The sequence below is a fragment of the Coloeus monedula genome (assembly GCF_965178545.1).
Source record: "Coloeus monedula genome assembly, chromosome: 18".
NCBI lineage: Eukaryota > Metazoa > Chordata > Aves > Passeriformes > Corvidae > Coloeus > Coloeus monedula.
Window position 1 is genome coordinate 8,504,595 of NC_138798.1, and position 24,258 is coordinate 8,528,852.

Below are 24,258 nucleotides of genomic sequence, written 5' to 3' on the forward strand. Positions count from 1 at the left end.
AGACCCTACACCTCACATAAAATGCCATTTTATCCTTAGGGTTTGGGGTTTTTTTCAGATCTGGAAAGATCCTTATTTCATGCCCCTAAGACAGCATTTGAATAAGAGAAAGGGTAGCTGGCTATCTTCCATTTTCTCAAGATGGAAATAATATGTTTGATCTTGCATGAAGAGCATCCCTATCCCTTTGTGAGATGAAATGATGGATTATTGAAGATGCTGGGTAACTGTGCACTGAATGACTTCATTCTGAGCCTCAGGCAGTCCAGAGGGATCATATCAATGACAAGACCAATAATCTGATGAGAGGAGCTACAGGAGTTCCTCCCAGCCAAAGCAGAATGAACAGACGGAGTGCTGTGCTCACAGTGCTCCTCAGGTCTACAGCTGACAACAAAAAGTACATCCACACTTCTTCAATTCCTCTCAAAATTAGTTTTGGGGGGTTTGCAGACTGACTCTCACTGTGCAGAGGTCCCACAATTGGCTCAAAATAGGCAAAAGGCCTAACAGCACCATCACAAATGTCTGTATTTTGGAAAGATTTGTGAAAGGAAAAAACCTCAAATGCTTTGCGGCAGTCCTAAAACCACATAAAAAATCAGATTCAACCCATTTACAAGTTTTTAAGAGCAACTAAGAGCACTGTCTTCTCTCTCTGGCCCTACCAGAGGATAAAGCCTGAGAACTCAATTAGCAAGAAAAGATAGCACAAAACCAACAGGTAACCCAACAAAACAATTGAAAGCTTTTATTGTGATACCTCGAATAGATACAATATAGTGAAACAACAAATGATGTACAGTATTGCTAGGACAAAACAGCAACACAGCCATGTCACCTGTAAAAGAAAGCGTTTTAAAGAGTTTAAGAAACGAGGCACAACTCAACTGCCATTTATGACTCATGCTTTAGACCTTAAACCACGTGTAACAGTCCTTTTAAAAGAAACCTCCGAAGCATCTGTTTCTTTTCCATTAAGTGTTTATACTGCTGGTTGGCTTAACATGAGTCTCAGTGAAGTCCAATAAAGTGTCCAAGAAGTTTAACAATAATTTGACAGCTTCTTCCTCTCATGGCCAATATCCAAGGCTGGAGATGACTGAAGTTTGGTCTGTGAGACTGGAGGTCACTGCTGCTGCAATCTGGCTGCTGAGATGAGCGGGCAGGAGGAGCCCTACGAGCGTCACTCAGAGGGAAGTGCATGGCCACCAAACCTGGTACCGCCTTGGGGAACTCTTGCACTGATCCACCAGTGGGAACTACAGATGACCTTTGGTTATGGGCGCAGTGGGGACTTGCTCAGCACCTCTGAGGTCAGTTTTTAACTCAAAGAAATATCATAACCCATATTCCCCCTCCTCTCCCATGGACTCCAAGCACACAGGCGCAGCACCCACACTGGTCATTATGCTGGGCCTTGCTACTGAGGCATTAAGATGGAGCCATAACAATCTTCCTTCACACAGTTTGCCATTGTACAGCTTACAGTCAACAAGGGAAATTCATATCCTGGCCCTTTTAACTGGCAGATAAAATTAAGATTATCAGGCTGCTAAAAGCATACAGCAGGAGTGGTTAGGTTGAGGAATCAGCAATCCCTCACCAAATTCTGCAGCTGATTTCACAGCAAGTTTGCAGTGTGACAGAATTTTTATACATGGCAGCATTGCCTTTTAGTAATCAAAAAGGTACTTAAAGTAACCAGCCAAAGACCTCTAGGGTTTGGAGGCAGACTCAGTCCTGAAAAACCACTGTTTACAACCATTATTTTGGACCTAGACAGAGAATGTGTGGTCAGATTACTAAAGTCACACCAAATTATGATCAATTACTTTAGGACAGGCATGGCTTTAGAGGTTCAGTGGAAAAAAAACCTTTCAATACATGTACATTTTTGCTAGCAAATTCCTATGCATCCCAATGAACATTTCTTCTAAGCCAGCTCATAGTCAGTTCATTTGGTCCAAGAAAGAGCCAGCAAGAAACAAAGGTTCACAAAAGCTTTTTGTTACAGTTTATAAAAAACAAAATACAAAATAAATGTTAAGACCAACAATAAAAATAACCAGTACAAGTAACAAAAGTGCTCAAGTTGGAGGGGAAGTAAACTTGCCCAGAGCAAACACATACAAACTTTAAATATAATCTTCAATATATTACAAAAATTGGTTAGAGGGAAAATGCTTTAGTAAAATTTTTTTTCAAGTAAGTTTATTTTTCTTTCAAATGACTCCTGGAAGGTTCAGTGACCAGACTGACCTCTTCACATCAGCCAGCAGTCATTGCTATCTGGATTCAACTTTCACCAAAACCAGTAACAAGAAGTCTCTATATCTTTATGAGGGGAGAAAGTAATCATTGATGCTGCCAAACAACATGGGAAGAAAATTCACATATTCCCTCAATAGAATAAGCCTCAAGAATTGTTACATGGCAGCATAAAATAGTGATTCTGTACTAGTTCTACTCTTTACTCCTTCTAAGCATCCATTCTCAATAAAAGACCAAAAAGAATATTGCTGTGTTTGGTTCTCTTAAAAGCCATAAACATCACATATAGGTCATTAACTCTTTATGCCAGTAGTCTGAAGCTCTATGTGCTACGCACTTGAAGTCCCAACCTTTGGCATCAAAGTTAATTAAGGTTTTGGTGAAAATGTCCAGTTTGAAATATAAATAATGCACTGAAGAAAGAGGTTGAATTTCTAAGAATCAGACTGTATTATAGACAGCATTAGCTTACTAACAAGAGCTAGCCAAAGCCCCAATTTTGGAGAGGAAAATCTTTTAATACTTTGCATATTTTCTTTAATTTCAACTCTCTCTAGAAAAGCAGCCATTACTTTTGCCTTCAGTCCAGTGTACTGCCTCAGCAAGTCTGTAGCCAGGAAATAAGAAAAGCCCAAAGATACACAAACCTCACACAAGCTGTTCACAAGTATCAACATTGCAACGAGACTTAGAAGCCAACACAAACTTTTTGCTGATAGAAGTTTTAGTGCCTTCCCTGTTGGCAACATACATTGCAATGGTGGAAAACAAAATCCCAGGAATTCCAGGTCAAAAAAAGCACAAGACAGGCAACACCCAAGCCCATCTTACATCAACAATATTGTTAAAAATGAGACCTGATGTGAACACGAAGTAGCAACGTGTAAGCCACAAAATCCAGGTTGAACATGACTGTACCACCTCAGGCCTCTGGACTAAAACCCAACAGCTTGAACTACTTCTCTTACATTTTTAGTTCATGGGTATCAGTCATGACAACATCTGGCAGGCAGTTCAGCCAGCCTGCATGACAAAGAATGTGTACACCTGGGAGGATGCTCTTCTCACTCCTCTCCACAAAAACACTGGAAAGCTGGTTTTAAAGATTTGTATTGCCCCTACCCATTGGCATAATTTTTCATGTCTGACAATTTCTAAAGTGCAGCAGAGTTCAGAAAGCCTATGAGAGATTCCCAAAAATGGAACAGCAGCAGCAGCACCTGTGACTAATTTCACAGGTGCCATATTAGAATTGTTACTGAGAGAAAGGGATTTCATATTGCAAGGCTTACTTATGTAGTGTTAAAGGGGTTTTCTTCCCAAACATTTTGTCCTCGAGCATTAAAAGGATTAACATACAAAAAGTCTATAGAGACAGTTTAATTTGAGAATTAAGTTAGCAAATTTGTGTAGAGCATTTCTTTCACAGTTGCTCAGTTTGCATACACAGATACCAACAGCTCATATTGTGCATACACTTTCCAGAAGTTTCTCTCATTAACTGATTCCATTAAAGAAACAGCATGAGAACAAAAGAGAAGGTGAGTTTCATATAAATTTTTATTATAAAAAGATACTTGGGGATGATTTAGCCAGCAAACCAGGAAACCCTTTCCCCACCCCCAAATTTTAAAAACTATCTTGCTATTTTATTTTATGAAAAAACAAGTCAAACTTCCCTTCCCCCTTTTTACTCCTCCTTTTCCTACAGGTACTATATTAATTTTCATGTCATAGGCTCTGGCCATTTCTCACAAAAATAAATATTTTTGTTCAAACGTAGCAGAAGACTTCAACAAGTTTCCTTGACATCAACCTCTTTGTCCAGTGCATTAGGACTATACAGTTACATGGAACCAGCCATAAAACTTTACTGATGCACAAGTCCCTGTTACTGGCAAAGGTACAGTACCAAAACTTTGTTTTTTCCTAATATACCAACTAATTTTTTTTTTTCCAAAATAGAAGATGCATATATTTTTCTGTCTTTTTAATCTTTCAAGCTATAGTTTTATAAATTTTTTATCCAGCAAACTCCTTAGGGAATATGTTGGTTTTAAAGAAACATATTCTATAGCATTATTGATTTTAAATCTTTCTATGTTATTCTTTTAAGATACCAAACCTCTGGCATAACCTTTCCTAACAACTTGAGACCTACTAACTTCAGTCAGTGCAATTGAAGTAATTTTTTGAAGTGAGCACTGTACCTTTAACCAATTCACCTACAAGATGTACATAGGTTGTGGTACACTCAAATTTAAAAAAGAAATTAATAACTACAATACTGCATCCTCTTCACTGCCAAACACATCAGAAATTGCTACATATAAAAAAGCACCCCATCCCATACATTCTTTTAGACTGCTCAGGTACAGAACTTCTACAGGACTGGAGTGTAGGTGTTTAGGCAAGAAGCATGCACAGCAGAAGTAGCATTAAAGGCATAGGTCAGAGAGAGATGCTAACCAGTAAAATCCGTCTTCAATTAGTGAACTGTTTCTCTAGACTGAGAGAGTTTAGAAAAAGGTCATCCAAAATGTTTCAAAACAACTGTTCACACAATAATACACGTACAAAAAGAGGGAACTTACACAAGGAGAAAAGGCAAACATGGCCTGAAATAGCCACTTACACTACACTACTCATTTGTGAGGTTTCAGAGTTCAGTGATATTCTCAGGGCCACTCTAGCCAAGCTCTTCCTTTACTTTGCATTAGTCTTTGTAAAGCCTGCTCCACAGAATATAGTCCAAAGAGAAGGAAAAACGTTGTGGTTCACTCCCAGCCATTGTCTTTTATCATGTGGGCAAGTTCAATGATAAATTTTCCTTCTTTGTATTTCTGACTGCTCTCAAAAGCATGTTCCTGAGAAGAAAAAAAAAAAAAAAAAAAATCAAGACAACACTGCATTAAGCTTGGGAAATTAAGTATTTTAAACATCACACTCACATTAAAAATACAAACCAGGAGTTATTACAGTTAACAATCCATATTGGTTACACCAAGTAAGGGGAGGGAGGGAAGAAAGAGAGGTTGGAAAGCACTGAGAAGGAAACAGAAGCAACTTCTCCTAAGTGGAATCACCAGATCTACTGTACAGATCTTGCTGTGGAACTGTCCATGCTCTCTCTCTGCTTAGGGAATTTTAATGCTTTTTTAAGTGAAGGTTAGGAAATGTTATGTGTGTTATTTCCTTATTCCCAGAAGTAATGAAAAGAGGGAGTGCAAACCTCTTCAAAACCTCTATATTCATCATGGGAATGCATTAGGAAAACTTCTAAGATCTGAAGCTACACTGAAGCAGTGAAAATCCTACATGCAACACCAAAAATCTAATATTTTCAAAACATCAAACTTGCAACACATTTGCAAGTGCACAGGTAAATTTTCAAACAACAGAACTGAGTCCACATTATTTGTAAACAGTGTAATATGCTCAGTACCATATAGTAATCAATATTTTTTCTGTATAGCCAACTTTTGCAATCTAAGACATTACAGACTCACTCTGACAATTTCCCCCACCTGGTTTAGTGCATGTGTGCTTGGTAGTCTTGCAAAAAGATTACCAAATAAAGAAATATTAAATAGCTGTAATAGCACCTATAGCTCATGCTTGATTTGCAGTCCAGAATAAAGTTACTATCTGCTACAGCATTTCTGCAGATGCAAGGAAGCAAGACTATATTAGAGCCTGATATATACAAAAGCACCAGAGCTAACTCACCTAAACTATCAGGAAAGGTGCTACTCAATGGCCAACTCAAACATCTGTGCTTCAACATACAAACATTTCTTGAGGATTTAAGTCTATTACTTACATATTTCCATCCAAGAGTGGTTTTACAGTTTTCACAATAGATATCTGCTACAGCATGTAAACCTGTCAGAAGAACTCTCTCCTCTGCTGGACCACAGCCCACATTTACCCTGAAAAAAAGGGAGAAATTATATTAACAGCATGAGTGTGTTTCTTTTCTTACTGTTCCCTGCCTTTTGTCCAGCAGACAAAAAACAGTTAAAAAAAAAGCCTAACTTATTCAATGCTGCAAAAGTAACTTCCTCTGTTACACTGAGCAGAGGGACAGAAAGAAAAAAGGGGGCTGTTTTTTGTTTTTAAATGGCTGTGCTGTCACTGTTGGTGATACCACTTACTCCCAGCAACAAAGACAAAGGAAGTTTAAATAGTTAAGCTTCCAGAGAACAGAACACTACACAGTAACTGGACACTTCTACAGTTTCAGGCTTTTCTTCAAAAACAATTTGAGACCTCTGTAATGGAAGTCTGTACCAGTGAATCAGCACCAACAGCTGAATTTAGAACCAGCTCCAAAATAGCAGCAAGGAAAAAGCCTCATAAATATTTCTTTGCTACAGATCAGCAGACTAAGCTCTGATGAACAAACAGCAATTTCAAAACAAAACACCCCATGAAGTACTGCATCAAGCCAGTTTTTCCACAAATGAGTCTATGCAGAAAACATGAGGCAAGACTAAACCAAGTTTTTAGACAGTTTTAAACAAGAGCAAAATTTTACTATTTTTGCTGTTGTAGTACCAGATTCTTACTATAAGATTTACAGCAGAAATCCCAAGTCACCACTGAATGACTACATATTAAAAGAATTTCAAGGATCTGCAATCAAATCCTTTGCAGTTACAGTTCCATTATCCTGGTCAAAAATAGACCAGGACACTCAACTGCATCTCTTTTTCAAAATGCTGCAACACAAAAAACTGCTGAAAAATAAAGACAAAAAAGCAATCCTGCATATTAAAAACTCAAAATACACCCATTAACAAATGCAAAGAGCCTTTCATCAAGTGAAGGACATACCTAAGATGGCAAATATTAGGCTTGATAAGATCACAAAGACCTTTTGCCTCTAGCACATTTGCAATATTCAAGGTCATTTAAGATGTACCAGGTTTACTGAAACATTAACCTGTAAATGTATCCAACTATCAGACTGGGAAATTATTTAGACCACACCAGAGTTGTCTAAAGAAAATTTACAGTCACTCAATATATTGTGACTTCTGGAGTATCTCAGAATGGCAGATCCCACTCAACACAGTTACCATTACATACACAAAAGGAATTTCACATTAAGACACTCCCCTAATTTTTCAGCTCTTAGCAGAATTACTTAAAGTACAAGATAAACTCATATGTGCAAAGGAATGCTCCAGAATCAACCCAGTAGCTCTTTAATAACTATTGCTGGTGAGTAAAGCCAGCATTTAAAAGAACAGGGCAAAGTACAGCTACACTAATTCCTACTGTTTTCCACTTTGGAAGCATAAAGTTACACTCTGCAGGTGGTGTGCAGAACCATAACCACATACTTACACAGAATTGAAGAGGTAGGCTCGTCCCTGGCTTCCCTGGAAGGACTGCATTTCAAAAAAGAAAGAAATTGCACTTGTTAAACACAAAGCCCCTCCAAACAAAAAACCAAATAGTTCCAGAAGGGTATGTTAGTAAACATAAAATGATAATATAGATATAAACTATTTCAGGTCAATTACTTTATACCCGTTCTTTGTAGGAAAGTCTGGTCAGACAAGTTTTCACCTACATTAGATTTTTAGCAATGATTTAATTTTACTTTGTCAAGTGCTATTGCTCAAAATCAGACATCCATAATGCAAGCAAAACATAGTTTTTCCTACCCCTCTGCAAGATATCAATTCTCATTGTCCTAGACATCCTTCATGCTAATTGAAATAATCTGCTTTTAACTCAAAGGGAATTACTCCCATCTCCTGTCTTCCCCTGCTGCAGCCAAAAGATGATTTATTTCAATTTCATTGCATCATTTGATATAAGACCAGTGAAATTCTGGACCAAGCATAAAACCAGCATACTGCACTCAGGAAATGCATCTGATCAGTTTATAATTCACAGATAAGCTCAGCTTCATTTTAGTAAGACAACTGTTACCCTCAAATGCCTGACTCACAGGCATATGCTTTCAAATCTCTCACATTCCTGATGGATTATGGACAAATGATGACTGTTAGACTTTCTTGGCTGGATCTAAATTAATGTTTTAGTTCAGAGCAGTAGCACAGTTGTGAATTAAAACCCCTAATCAGCCACACTTACTGGGGGCTGGTTTGGCTTGGGGAGCAGTTTCAGTGCCTGGAAACTGCACCCTTGATCCTTCTGAACCAACTAAACCAGCAGCTCTTGCATGCACTCAGCAATGTTAATGCAGACACAGACCTGAACCTGTGAGCAGGCTGTGAGATGTGGACATCCTAGGAGAACTTGTGAGCAGAGCAGAGCCAGCCACAGGTAAAACATTCAAAACAAAGCAGACACATCACTGCTTTCATCTGGTTCCTTCTGCATTGAATTACCAAGTAATTTAGACACAGCCATTACTTCCCATTCAAACAGGATCACACTGGAACTGAGTTTTTTTTTTTTTTCTCTCTTCCATACTGAATTCCATTTTTAAGAAAATCTGTAAACTGTCTTAATTTCTTTTTTTCTTCCAGCCTTTCCATTCTCTAACCAACTTTCAAAGAAAATTAACTATTTTATCCATGACGCAGAGGAAGTACAATTGTTTTTAAGAATCCCTGTGGTTCTAGTGTTGAACATCACAGACCAACTTCTCAGAGGCCTGCATTAGATCAACATGGAAGGTTTTTGGAAGGAAAATATCAACCTGAAAACTTTTGCATGGTTTTAGTATCATCAGGCATAAAACCATAGGCAGAAGGTCCTTTCTGTAACAGATTCTTCTTCTGACATGTATTTAGTTACATCATTACAAGTCATTTGACACTAAAATAGGTATTTTGCTAGTCTACCAACTAGCAACACAACAGCAGTTAATTGTTGTCTTTTAATTACTCAGAACAGTTTGCCAAAAAAAAAAAAAACCAACAAACCAAACCATGCATATAAATGAACCCTTTTTGATCAGTATTAACCAGATTATATACTGCAATAAAGAATGTTTAAAGAAATCCATGCCTCTGGACTACTCTAGGTAGCAATAGTGGCAGAATAGTTACATCCAGCCCTTACGTACTTACAAAATCTTGTATTAAGATGAGAAATTCTACTTAACAGTTTATAGCACTGCTATTTTATAATTTTAGCAACCATTTAAAAGAAGTATTGAGAGAACATATTACTGTTCTCCACAACTACTTGAAGGGAGGTTGTAGCAAGACAGGGTCAGTCTCTTCTCTCACCTAACAAGTGATAAGACCAGAGGAAATGGCCTCAGGTTGCTGCACCAGGGGAGGTTTAGGTTGGATACCAGGAAACATTTCTTCACCAAAAGGATTGTCAAGCATTGGAACAGGCTACCCAGGGCAGTGGTGGAGTCACCATAGACACAGATGTGGCACTTGGGAACATGGTTTGTGGTGGACTTGTCACTGTCAGGTTTGTGGTTGGACTTGATGACCTTACAAGTCTATTCCAACCTCAGTGCTTCTAAGGAGGTTCTAACTTTAGCAAAGACAAAAGAGAAAGTATTGTCTCCACCAGCCAGAACTGCAAGTCTTATTTTTCACCAGGCAAGGAAAACCAGATAGGCTGTGCAGGACAGTGAAAGCTGAAACTTCAGATGGGACTGACCCTGAAAAGTGGAGACTTGGTTGAGGAGAGAGTCTGAACTGCTCTGCCAGAAAGTAATTTATCCTTACACCTGCCTTTAAAATAAACAAACAAAAACCCCACCAATAGTTCTGTTCTCCTGAGATACTTAAACACACATCATAAAACTGGCAGAATGGTGCAGACCTACAGTCCCTACAGAATAACCAGGACTTTCTAGACTAGAGCCAGTAACAAACAGAGAATGCTTACTGTGGGTGAAAACAAAAACTCTTCACATATATACTCTTAAAAACTGCCCACTAACAAATTAATAACTAGCCTGGGTAAAACATGCATTAATTTAGAGAAGACTACAGATATGCAACTCCAAAATTTAAGAAAAAGCAAAGGAGACACTTTAAAAATCCTCTTACTCAGTAAGAAGTAATCGTAAAACTAGAACTTCCTTGTTTCACATACCTCAAATTATTAAAAAGAACTTCCAAAGCTATGATGACCACGATACTTGGTTAAGCTATTGTAAAAATTCTTAAAATTAAAAAAGTGGCAGCCATTTCCCCTTGCTTTAAAAACTCCATGTTGTCAATTAGAATTCACAAATCCTTTTTCAAATTGCACCAAGAACTACTCTCTATTAATCATGTGCTAGTTCCTCTATTTATATGTAATTACACATGGCAATCATATACAAATTAATGTGGTGGGTAGGGTTTTTTTTGTCTGGTCCTATATAATAATTTTTAAACTACTTATATGCCATACCTGAAGTTCCCCAGCAGGATGGGGAAGAAAAAAAGACTCCAGAACAAAATAAGAGTCAGGAGACCTTCTGAACAATCTTATGCAATTATTTCTGCCAAGTTTATGTTTAGTCTTGACTTAGTATCACCTAATAAAAGCTCTCCTTTGACCCTGCATTTTTCAAAATTAAGCAGAGGGCAGTAACAGGATGCCAAGAATAGCACAAAAAGCAGCTCTTCCCCTCTCTTCTTTCATAAGCTGAAAAAAAATTCAAGCCAAATGAAATAAAAACCACAGGTTTGAAAGCACTGCTTTAGTTGTTTTTCTTTTCCTAATATATTTTTAAAGATGACTTGACTTTTCTTGCACCCTTTGCTTTGTTGCTCTAGACATCTTGCACTCTCCTAGGTTTATTTTCCCACAGAAATGGCCATTACCTTCTAATCTTCAGGATTATCAAGGTAGAGTGGAGGGAGAAGCAACACAAAACCTTTTCCTGTGTCAGTGGCTCTAATAAGAAAGAGTGTTCACAAACATCTCACTGTAAAAAGCTCCTCCATTCCAGCCTTGCTTCTGTTCCCAGAGTATGACTGATTCATTTGATACCATCTTTTCTTACCTACACTCATGTTTAGAGGCTAAAGATTGTATTTACATGCCACAGAACACTTGTTTCCTTGCCCAGCTGCAAAGAGCAAGTTCCTCCATGTTTACATCACTCAGATAACTCAACAGGAACCTGCAGCAACTTGTGTAACTGCATTCTGGAACACAGAATGCAGGTCCAGGCAACTCAGACTTCCCTTTAAAACCAGTGTCCAACCACACCATCTGTGTTTCACTGAGCACTGAATGGTCTGCAATCCAGCCATGCAGAACTCTTATACACCTACTGGAATAAAAGCACTGCAAAGATATCCATTTTTAAATTCCTATGCTTTTTAATTTTTATTATGAATCTCTTGTCAGCACTTGGCAGTCATAGTTTCTTATTCACATGAACAGCTGAGATTTTTTCCCCAAAAACTGTATTCAAACACCACAGAAAGGTATACATCTGACACATATGCATTCTCCTAATCACAGAATATTAGTGTGTAGGGTTCCACCCACTAAAAGATGTAAGAAAGATTTTATCATCAGAGTTCTACTTTCTGATGCATCCTACTGCTAGAAATTAAAAGAGGACAACTCAGTTTGGCACTTGAGCTACTTGCTAAGCTTGTAACTTGGCTATAAACAGAATATTTTGCATAACCAGAAAAAAATTAATACTGAACATTTGTTTTTACCAGCACTAGGTTTCTCACACTCTGCACTGTATGATTCAGTTACACTGATATGAATTTTAAGAGACTGACAGGTTAAACGCCTTGTGTGTCAACTGCTCAAAGAAAATGAAAAAGTATTTTAAATGGCAGTGTCAAGGACTAACTGGCATAACTGTTCAAACCAGTCTCCAGACAAACTGCTCTTCAATAGAATAAACATCACCTATGCAAACACAAACTTTAACTTTGCAACATTTGTTCAGCACTCCCAAGATCACAAGCACTATACACAAATCAAAACTAAAGCAGAATATTCTATTCAAACTGAGTCTTAAATATGTCTTACCCAGTAGAGAGGAATTAGAACAGAATGGCAAGTGTGTTCATCAATAATGACTCACACCAACCAGGATTTTTTATTTAGAAGCTGGGCAATTCATCAGTTCAACTGATGTTCATCAGTTCAACTAATATCTGCAGTTGAACTTTAAACTTGCTATAAGGCTGATTTTTCATGGTCCTCAATTAATAATACTGGATTGATTTATGAGTTAACTTATTCCTTAGAAAATCCACATCTTACACCAGCTGCCCATTTATACAGAAGGATGTACAAGATCTATCATGTTTTCTTGTTTCAGCACAGCTGAAAGTATCTAGAATGTCTAACAGTTATCAGCAGTAATGTCCAACTGTGCTCACAAACTACAGTAAAGTCAACTGCAAGAATAGTTTGGAACTAGGATCTTTCCAAGTCATCTGACAGACCTCTGTCACCAGTGTATTATGTAGTAAATATATACATGTTTCACTTACACACACCTGCAGAATTAGGTATGATCTATGCTTGTAAATTAAACCCACCCTTACCTCTAGCGCCAGGATTAGCTGTTTGACCCAGGAGGAAAGGAAACAGCAGTCAAGCAGAACATGTATTTACTGCCCTAAGGCACAGCTGAAGGCATGGGTGGGGGAAGGGATGCTACTGAAAAGCTTATGCCATCAATTATTCCCCACAGATGGGATTAGATTGCATGGCTAGAGATCATGCTCCACAGCGAATATCCCAGGAAACTGCCATCTTAGCATGTATTGGGGGCAAGCAGGGCTATTCTGAGCAAGTCACAGTGGCATTAACAGTGTCTGCAAGCTACTCAAAACACAGAAATAAAATATTAAAGAATGAAAATGAAAGAAGTCCATAGGTTTTTGTTCAGTTTCATTTTCTTGAGTTTCCTTTCATTTGCTGGAGTTCCCTTTACAAGCTAAGATAAAGCTGAATCACTTCTCTGAACAAATAAGCACATTGGGGAAATACAGAAAATTGTATTTGTAGGGGCAGGATTCCTAAAGTAAACCAGAAACACAAGGGCTCTGATATCTGAAATTATCTCCTCAGCAAGATGCATCACAGATTGTAAGGATATCCTCTCACTTCAAAACTTGCAACATAAATTCAGAAAACTGAATTCAACACAGGCTACAGACAAAAAAAATTATCGGGGGAAAAAAACCCCACATTAGTTCCATTTGGTATTTCCCTCATATCCAATTCCTTGATAATGCAGACCACCAGACATGCTGCTACTCAGCTGCTTCCTAGGCAAGTTCTAGAAGACTCCTTGATTTTTTTTTTTTTAAGTTCACTTCCATTCACTTATTTACTGAATTGAATAAAGCATGTTAAAAAGTTTGATATGTAGAGAATAACCTTAAAAAATTCTACCCCAAAACCTGCATGCCTGCAAACCTGGCAAATGGTATTTCCTCAAAGTGAAGACTTTGTCAGGCAGGACAAGTTATCTTGACCCATGCAGCATTTTGAATAGATTTCACAAATAATTATATCAAAATATGCAGAGTAGAACACTTCCCTGGCACTTTCCAACTCCTTTAAGCCTTCAAATCTATTCTTGGATGTTTTCCAAAGATTGCCTCTCTTTCAAAAAGTAGATTCTTCCCCCAGAAGAAAAAAATGAACCCAGAAAACTAGAAGCCTCCTGGGGAAAAAAATTATCACTAGAATATTTATGAAAATGTCCTTCAAGCATACATAAAACAGGCCCAACTATCTTTCCAAATACTCATTATATCATAAGCAAAGGAGGATTACAAATTGAACCAAGCTAAGCACAGCATATTTACTTAAAGACAAGAAACCCTTTAAAAAATTCCTCTTGATCTCATCAGTTAAGCAGTGGGGGACAGAACCACAGATTGCTAAGCAAGGCTAAAAATGTTTTTGCATCTATTTAGACTGAAGACTCTTCCTTCTCATCAATAATAGAAGAGTAATCATACTGAAAGCCTTGGAGAACTAAATTTAACCACCAAGATCATTCTTTCACCCACAAGTGAAAGAAGGGTGCAAGGATTTCCCAGTGCAGTCAATGACAGTTACATATATATATATATATATATATATATATATATATGTGTGTGTGTGTGTGTATTTCTTTACATAGAACTCATTCTTGAAAATATTGACACATCTAGTCTTGACTGTGACTTCACATGACTTTTTCCCCCTCTGGTCAGATATGCTTTGCAATGAATGAGACAGAAGAAAGTGACAGTATTTATACAGACATTTATACAAAATAATCCAAATTCTCTCCATTCCCAGAGTTAAGGCACACTGTAAAATGTTTCAACAATCTTTCAAGCAGGTCAGCCTTGAGTAACAAAACATTATCCTTGCAGTATGTCCATTAGGTTCCAAGATTTCTATTAAGTATTTTGTACTTTTTTTGTAATTTGTTGGATCATACCTGAAGTTCTACGCAACTACTGGAACGTAGTAGGTACAAGCCATTCTCAAGTGCTTTGGAATTTATGCTCTTCAAGTAACATTTGTCTCCTATAAAATTAACTGCTCCTAATAATCACTGCACATTTCCTACTATTACATAACAAATCAAAAGAAAGCTCTTTCAGTTAGGCCTTTCACAAAACTTATTCCAGAATTGCTCCAAGAGCAGCAAATATGTAACATTTTATTCAGGCCACACAAGTGGCCACCTCCCCTTTACTTCAAGGAGTCTTGTATAAGTTATCTCAAAATTAAATTATGTTTGGATTCTTTTAATTATTATTAACATAGACTGTTTATATATACATATATATACACATATACATATTTATATATATACACATATACTGTTTAATAGCACTTTTTATGTGCTATTTGAACATCTTAAATCCACGAAGTGCCTCCTATGGTATCAATTCTAAATCCACTAAGTGCCTCCTATGGCATCAGCTCCTTGGCTTACTCTTACATTAAGAGCTGTGGTTGTTTGCTCAGTTTACTTCTCTTCTGTGCCTACAGCCATGGTAGGGTATGATTCTAAAAATATTTGCCTCTTTAAAGAAATTTTATAAAGCCATAGATTCTTCCCTGTCTTGTGAACATACACCAGTGTAGTGATGACTGGTTTATTCCTTCTCATAGCCTCTAAAAAATATTTTAACATCCACTTTGAAGTCTTCACCAAGGAAAGAGAAAATCCAGCACTCACAGACCTGTTAGCAATGCATTCAGTCATGCCTAAGATGCACCTGACACCACTTCAAACTTACTTCAATTAAATGTCACCTAGTTTATTAGCTCTCTGACTGTGTATCCTTCAAATCAATGGTTTCCCCGAGATAACTTGGAGAGTTATAAATTTTTATGGCAAGTGTTCATATATGTGTGCATGTGTCCAGCTGTACAGACTAATGTTTGTCATTCTCTACTGCCAATGACCTCTCAGTTTGGGGCTCCTAATCTCAGTCTTCTTCCCACACCTTCCCCAAGTTCCTTCCCAGCTGCAGGAAACACAAGGTTCTTACAGAGTGAAAACCTCTAGAAATGTATGTTTTAACCACTAATATCAAGTTGATTTCAACACTGGGCAACACACAGAGCCCTTTCACAGCTGCAGAGAACACTAAAACCACAACTGAATTCACTTGAGCAGGTAACACATTTTTGTCCTGTCTCATTAATCTGCGTTCTTTCTTCTAAGCCATTGCCAAGACTCTTGGTTGCCATTTTATCACCAACAAGGGCACAAGAAAAAGAGAGCTTTGTGATTCATTCCAGGGCAAGAAAGAGATCCTGCTGCTCAAACAGAACAGAAATAAAATGAAAAGGTGATTCGTGTATGCTGCCATCCTTGTTAGACAACTGACATCAACAGTTCTCAAAAGCAGAAGAATTGCAAATCTGTATTGAAGTCAGGTATTCTGAGGATCAGAATCAAAGGGATGACTGACAGACACATGCAGCACTTCTTGCTTTTCCATGACAGACCAACATTTAAGAGAAACACCACTCATTTCACAGTACAGCTTATCTTTTCAGCTTCAAGTCAAAAAACATTACAGTGTCAGGTATAATAAATCCTTATACCACATTAGAAAGCCAGTTGGAGCTGCTTTAAATTAGAAGTGCACCATGTATTTTGGTTTATTTTTCCTGACCACACACAAGGAAGAAAATCACCATGTACCCAGGAAAGATGGGGTGAGGGACAACCCCAAAGGAAGCAGCTACAGCCAGGCATGAAATAAATACTGTTTGCCTTTATCTGCTGCAGAGGACCTGTGGCACTGGGGTTCTGGACTGAGATGGTACAGGAAGCATTTGGAAGAAAGCAATAATCTGCAACCAAAAATTGTATTTGGAGAATGCAACACACAGAGCTTCAGCCTTGAACTAGGCCCTCAAAGTAAGGCAGCAGGGGGAAGTCAGCTTGAACAGCCTAAGACTACTCCATCAATAAATCCAAACCAGCCCAGGAACCACACTGCTCTTAGTTAACTTTACATGGTTTAGAATCAACTTGCTACACTCCAGGTTGGTTCGTGCTTGTTTGGGGTTTGTTTCCTGCATCTGAGTAGTTACAGTAACCAGGATTCTAGATATGTTAAAAAACAGTATCTCTCACTGACCTAAGTTCATTGCACATAATGTGCCTCAAGGAAGGCACTTCAAGAGTTCAGAAAAAAAACAATCAAACTGTATTTGCACTCCCCACCCTCCTCAGGGCCAGCTGTACTTATTTTTAATGATCCAAGTCTATCTATTGCTTTGCAGTTGTTTCCATCAGAAGAACTTCTCCAATGTTGGATTGTGTAAAGCTTCAGCCTAAGGAGGATGGGTTTTCCAAAGCTATGTCCCAAATACAAGTACAATAGATGACAAATGTTCTTTTTATTTCAAAAAACATACAAAAAATATATCTCACATTTAAATGCATTTCTCTTTTACCATACAAATTTAGACAATAAAATACGGTTAAGAAATCTTAAATTGACAAAATATGGATCAGCTGTCAAATAAGCATATGGTCAACCTGCAAGTACAAATACTTTTTTAACGTGTCTTCACCAAAAATTAAGGAAGCCAGAAATAAAGCAGACTCCACCTCTAACACCCTTCCCAACACCATCAGAAACAACTTACAAGTAATTACTTGTATTTACTAGAGATTTTTTGAAGAGTCCTCTAACAATCAAATTTTCAATTCAAAGAAAACATAAGGTTTGAAATTATTTATGAAGCTGTAAGATGAACACATGATTTGCTTAACATATTCAAAGTATTCTGTTGACCAAAGCTCCCAAACCCCTGGAGAAAACCAGCTATGTGGCAACTGTGGCAGCTTAGCTGACATGCAAAAAATCTAAGTCCACAAAAGAGCTTCCTATTAAGTATGTGTTGGATTGCATATTCTCAATGAATTAATACATCTCAAGAGACACAGCAAAAAAATTTCTTTCTTCCTGTAGGTATCTACAACCTGAAGTTCTGGAAAGATGAACCCCTCCCAGTATTTTTTGGCCCAGAACACAAAGTGAATAATGTAACTAGGAGTGCTTGCAATTTAGAATCCAGTGGTGCCAAAAAGGCCTCTTAAGATTCTGAAATCAACATGGAAAAAAATGAAATTCAAGTAAAAGGAAAAAATTGTATGGGGAAAACCCATTATTTCCTAATAGCCCCTGGATAAACAAGCAGGTATACTTTCTCCTCACCCAAAGAAAACCTAAATTCAGAAGCAGCAGCATTCTCAACTCCTCCCATGTCTTCAGCACCAAAGAGCAGCATCACCTTAGTGCTGCTGAACACACAAATATACAGGAGCAACAGAGAGAACTTTTAGTGGCAAACCCTTTATAACTAACTTTATTTGACAAAGTACTTATATAGAGAACATTTTGTATTAAAAAGTTGGAAAAGCAACTGAAGTGTTTTCTCCAGGACAGTATAAAGAGTAATTTAATCAGGAGTTTGTTTGAAGCAAAGAATGAATCAGTCTGTCAAGTATTTATCCCAAACTTCAAGCTTTCCTACATATTTCATACATCACAAGTCTTGGTTTCTTCTAGCAACAGGGAAGAAGGGCAGGCCTAGCCTGTTTCAAGGTTCCACCTACTCTCTAAGCTTACACAGTCCAACTATTCTGAACATCTCTGGCTAATCATATTCCTCAGGAGCTGGTACACAGCAAAAGTGTGTTTACAGATTCCATAACAGAAGCGGGACACTCTGGAAACAGACAGTTTTGTGACCTTCAGTCCAAGAGAGTCAAAAATAATCTGTCTGGAATAACCATAACCAGAATAATTTCCCTATCCAGTGATCCATGCTTTCTTCTGACAGTTTTCCTTAGCTGACTTTTCAGATACAACAGCTCACAAACAGTACCCACCTGACAGCAGACACAGGTTGTTAACACGGGGAATATATTAGATTAACCTTTATGTCACATTCGGAAGTTTCCAGAATATATCCAGTTCTCAGTACACAACATGTATGACCCGAGAGTGAACCCAGGAAAGATACTCTGAAGTACGCATCAATTTGCATCCCTTATCTACTGGGAGTGGTGTCACAGTGACAACCATTTTGGTTAAGAAATAATTCATGAGGTCTCTAAAGAAACCACTTGCCTTGGAGATCAATTCATCGTGATTGGCGAGATGGGCTCTGCAGTGGATACAGCTGTAGGTTCGATGGCAGTTTGGCAGGTAAGCCTGGAACGTTTTTGATTTTGTCATTTTTACCATCTCTGCTGGTGGCTCCTCACTCAGCTCGGGGCTGGCACTTGAAGAATTACAACTTTGCTGAACTCGCTGACAAAAGAAACACTGGAATATGCAAGCAAAAGCCGTTGTTGTTCTGGAGTGTGTGTGGCACTTTCCACACAAATGACAGAAGAGAAACAGTCACAACCTGTAGGTGAAAAGAGCAGAACAATTAGCAGCTTACAACAAGACCAGAGTTAACTTGTTATTCAGCAAGTCCAGCCATAAAGCAAAGCGTTATTTGGAGCAAATGCCTGGCTGCACTACAGGCCCCTTTTTCTAAGGGGCTGCGCAGTTCAAGTTCCATTCAACACAGCAAAAAGCAGTTCTGTTCCACTAATGGCTTCTACTCCATCACACTTCTAATGAGGGACGAGAGTCAAACAGTTCTCCATGAAACACAAGCACTTTCTACATTATACCAGGTGTACTCCTTAAGACATCCATGCACAAAATCACACTAAAAATGTAGGGAATATGAGAAAGTTAATTGTTTTTTAAGTTCTAGTGGTCAGTTCCAATATAGCAAGCAACAAGGCATCGTGGAAAACACTTGCTCTGTCCAACAGCAAATATATTTTGTAAATTTGCACTTCAGTTTTCAGCAAAAATCTTGCAGTATCACATCTGGCTTTGAGTCAAATACCAAGTAAAATGCTGCCACCCTATTCAGGGATCCGTGTCTACTCCTCTTTCGAGCTCTGCAGAATTATGCCTTCAGGCAAAGACCTTCTTGACTGGTGTCCTGATCAAAGCTAATTAGGTACTTCCTCACTGTACCTCAGAATAGCCTTAATAGAAGCTACCAAATCCACAATCTGATACTGAAGCTAAATTCTGCACAGAGAACACCCAACTGCATCCTTAATCCTCAGAGTGCATTTCAGAGACATTACATGTCAGAGCATGCCAGACCCTCCTGCTATGCTGGAAAGCAAACTTTTTTAGTTTGCCTGAAAACGAAACAGATTCTAAACACTGGTAACATCTACGGGTCTGTCAGAGGCCAGCAGTTCCCAGGCTATGCATGCACCGTGCTAATGAGCACTGCGAACACTGCACAGTCACTTATGTCATCGGCTGTCAGGTGACTGCCAGAGTAGGTCAATAGCACAAACAGAAATGAGAGACAATATAAGGAATTTACAGTATGTTGATCCAGCTAAGAGCATGCAAATGACTTATCACAGTTGTAAACTGTGTGGAGGGCAGCACTAACCACTCTTCCAGCAGTAGGACAGTGGTAATACAGCTAGAGCAGATAATGAAAGCCACATAAATTAAAGACCGTTTATAGGAAGCAGTCACTGTGCTTCAAAAGAAGCCTTGAGAAAGCAATCTGCACAGCAGGCCCAGCACATGAGACAACCAGAGCAAAACTTAAAGGGTTTCGGTTTAAATATATTTTTTTAATTCTAAGCAGAAGAAAACTCAAACTACTGAAGGACGTGCTAAAAGAAAATTTCTTACACAAAGAATTGCAAGGGCAGAGATAAGCCACAAACAAAACACGTAACACAACACAGGCAATCCAAAAAAATAAACAATCAGAACAACCTGTCATCCAAAGCATGGGTCTACACATGAGACTGATTGGGAAAACATTTGATAAGGAATATATTTATATATTTGAAGTATTAATCTATTTGGCATGAAGAGCAGGTCTTAAATATTAATAGTAATTTAAACAAATATTATATACTTAGTGTCCCAAGATAATTTAATTACAACTGCGCAAGGAAGAATAATTACATTATTTGCAGAAAATAGCTTGCTCTTGTAGAACAACTAGATACGAAGCCACATTTATTAGAAATAAGATATACAAGAAAAATAACCTAAGAACATGAGGTTCCCGTTAAGTTCCCTGTTTGAACTCGATGTTAGATACAGATCCTGTGTAGGTTCACAGAAATAGACAAACCCAGAAAAAAACAAGGTTTCAGAATGAAAGGCAGCACATGCTAAGGCATTTTAACTTTGGCTTAAATTAAACCCTTTCCACCAGTAATTGAAACCTGAGTTCAATCCTTGCAAAAGTTCAGTAGGTGTAAATGTGGCACTTGGGGGTGTGGGTTAGTGGTGGCCTTGGCAGTCCTGGGTTAATGGTTGAACTCGATGACCTTAGAGGTCTTTTCTAACCTTAACAATTCTGTGATCCTGAACATAAAAGGAAAATATTTTTCTTCAAGGCATTCCTAGAAGTGTTTTAAATTCACACTTCTAAAGGCAATCTGGACTCTTCCAGATTGAATGTACCGGGTTCTTCAACTACAGAAATTAAAGTAACTCCAAAGCTCATTTGACAATACTGTATTTGATATTGCTCTCTTCAAAAAGACGACTGTTTGATATACACCACAGGAACCACGGACTTGTTGCGCCGTTAAAGGCGCAATTCAAAACAAACCATTTCCTAGCTCGCTCTAACAATGGTAAATAAATCCAGTCTCACTTCCCTCTCATAGTTACGAGCAGTTCCTCGGGCTGCTGCTCATTATTCCGCACAGAACAGATTAAAAACCTGCACCAGCTATTTCTCTCATTCCTTCTCAAAGCCCGTGCTTTGGTCCTGCGCAGACACAGGTGTGTCTCCTGAAGCTCTACTTGTGCTCGCACCTACCAGTTCAGCGCCCAGGGGCTGTCCCGGCCGCCGGAGCCGGGCACGGCGATCTCCGCCCTCCTCGCCGGGGCTGCCCCGCCACGGCCGCCCCCGCGCTCCGAACTCCCCCCGGGGCGGGCGAGCAGCGGCCCCGTCCCGCCGCCCGTGACGTCACCGGGGCGGGGCGCGGGGCGGCCAATGGGGCGGGGGCAGCCCCGCCCCGCGCGGCTCCCGGATGTGTAAACAAACACCCCGATAAGCGTGGCGGGGGAGGCGGCCCCGCACGGGCCCCGCGCCGCCGGCCGAGCAGCGGCTGCCTGCCGCGCGTGGGACGGCAGGGACGTGTCAGGAACCGGCCTGCGGGGCTCCAAGGAAGGAGCGACATTGAAATACGCTTAAAGAGTCTTTGGGCAGCTGCACAAAGCCGGACACACAGCCTGTGCATGTATTGTCAGTAACCTGCGGTGAGCTTACTCCAGCAAGGAAAAAAAATCTCCAAGTTAAAGACTAAGCCACAGGAGTCTCGTTTTCACCTTTGCATACTGGGAAATAACAGGAGAAAAGAAACGCGGAGAAAGTTACCGACTGACACCCCGCTCCCCCGCCGGGAGGGAGCCGCTGGCCGTGCGCCTTTAAGCCGTTTCCTCTCTCACGCCGGAGCACGAAGCTGCCGCGGCGGGTGACGCCGCTGCCTTTTCTCTCCCCACCGCAGCGATGCGCGCAGGACAGTGGCTCGTTCCCCCCCTCTACCCGCCGGTACGGCCGCGCGGCCACCCGAACACGGCCCCGCGCTGCTCCGGCCGCCGGCCCCGTGCAGAGACCCACCGTGCCCGGCCCCGCGCGGCGGAGAGCGTGGGGGATCCCACCGGCCCCCGGCTCGCCGAGCCCTGCCTCGCCCCCCCTCAATTATGTAAACCGCCCTTACCCGCCCCGCACCGAGGAGGCTGCGGGCACACAGCGCTGCCGTCATTTCCAGGCGCTATAAATAGCGCCCGAGCCTCCTCCCGCCAGCAAAGTTGCCTCAGCGGCCCCGCGCACACGGGAGACCGCGGCCCCCCCCCCGGCCGGGGCGCAGCACGGGGCTCCTCTAGCAGCCACCTTCCGCCCATTCCCCCCCCCCGCCCCGTTCCAAAAAAATAAATCCCAGTACATGGAAGAGGGGCCGCTTCTCGCCCGCTCGGTACTCACCGCTGCGCCACGCCGACTCCGCTCCCAGCCCGGGCTCCGAGCAGCCCCCGGGCCCGTCTCCCTTAGGGGGCACGGGTAGGAGGGGAGGCGGGACCCCCGGTCCTCGCGCGGCGGGCAGCGAGAGCTCCGCGCCGGGCCTTCACCGAAAAACAAAGAGGGGGGGATCAGGGAAGGGGGGGAGGGGGGGGAGGACACGACGGCTTCCCTCGCCTCGAAGGTACCGTCTCGGCAGCGGCCGCCGGGAGGTCATAGACGGGGGCCGGGCGCGCGTGTGCCGCGCTGAGGGCCGAGGAGCGGCCGAGGCATCGTGCCGTGCCCGTGCCGTGCGCTCCGCCCGGGCTCCCGCTCCCGCCGCCGCCGCCTTTGTTTTGCTTTGCCCCGGCCCGGCGGCGCAGCGCCCGTTAAACGCGCTCCCCCCGCCGCCGCCAGCCAATCCCCGCGCGCCCTCGCGCGCGCGCGTCCCCCGCGCCCGGCCCCGCCCCTCCCGGGGGGGCGGGCAGAAGCGGCGCGCGCCCCTCCCCTCCTTTGCCGCCGGCTTTGTGGAGGCGGGAACGGGCTCGCGGCGGGGGGCGGGGCCAGAGGGCGAGCGAGGGCGCGCGCCGGGGGCGTTGGCTCCGCCCCGCTTGGCTCCGCCCCCAGCCGGCCGCGGCGCGCGCGGCGGGGCGGGGTGAGCGCGCGTGCCGCTGGGCGCGTGCCGCGAGCGCCCCCTTCGCCTTCGTCCCCCACCCCCGGCGGGGTCGGGCGCGCGGCGGCGCGCGGCGGGAAACGGGCGGCGCGCGCCCACCGAGGGCTGAGGCGGGCCCGGCCCTGAGGGGGAGAAGCGGCGGGACGGGAGCGGGAACGGAACGAACGCGAGGTAATAAAGCCCCTGCCGAAGCAGCCGGCTCGGTTTACGGTTTCATCGCCGGGTGCGGTTTCCACGTGAAGGCGCTGCGGTCGGCAACGTCGGATTGCTCAGTTTGTTTTCACACCAGAAAGTATTTGTCCTCCGCGTTTTTGCAGGAACTAGTTAAAACCCTGGGAGGTGGCACTGGTCTGGTAAAACTTGAGTGCTGTAGAAAAAACATTGAGGAAAAGAAGGCCAGTTGGACGCTGAAAGAGAAGTAGGGTCGGTTGGAGCACTTGATTCCAGAGAGTTTGGGAAAAGCTTATCCCTTATAAAGAAAAAATACCTAGGTTTTATGGTGTAAAAGAACAATTTTCAACACTAGGGTACCAAAACACAACTCACATACAAGTAGTTTCCCAAGTATTTGAGGCCTGTTGGCAATGATCGTGTTTTTCTTTAAAAAGTCAATAAAAGCCAGCCCCTCGTTTATTTTGGCTGTACCCTTCTATTTCCACAGACGAAGAGTGCAGGGACACAAACTGCTGGAGCCTGTGATGAAGTTGTCATTTACACTGTGCCCCCAGGCAGGGCTCTGCTGCCATGCTATGAACACACACCATCAATAACATTTGTCGCTTCCTCTTCTTGTCAGTCCGGACATATTTTTCTTTTTTTCTAAT

At 41.4% G+C, this 24,258-nt stretch overlaps 1 protein-coding gene across 1 annotated transcript; it reads right to left on the bottom strand.

Moving 5' to 3' along the window:
- Positions 1-725: 725 nt before the first annotated feature.
- Positions 726-23,109, bottom strand: YPEL1 (yippee like 1). The gene is made up of 5 exons (XM_082293513.1): positions 22,750-23,109; positions 18,825-19,107; positions 7,630-7,673; positions 6,098-6,206; positions 726-5,141 (listed from the first exon to the last, which is right to left on the bottom strand). Exons 2-5 carry the CDS (start codon positions 18,939-18,941, stop codon positions 5,052-5,054), a joined length of 360 nt encoding a protein of 119 aa, XP_082149639.1. The 5' UTR covers positions 18,942-19,107; positions 22,750-23,109; the 3' UTR covers positions 726-5,051.
- Positions 23,110-24,258: the final 1,149 nt, after the last annotated feature.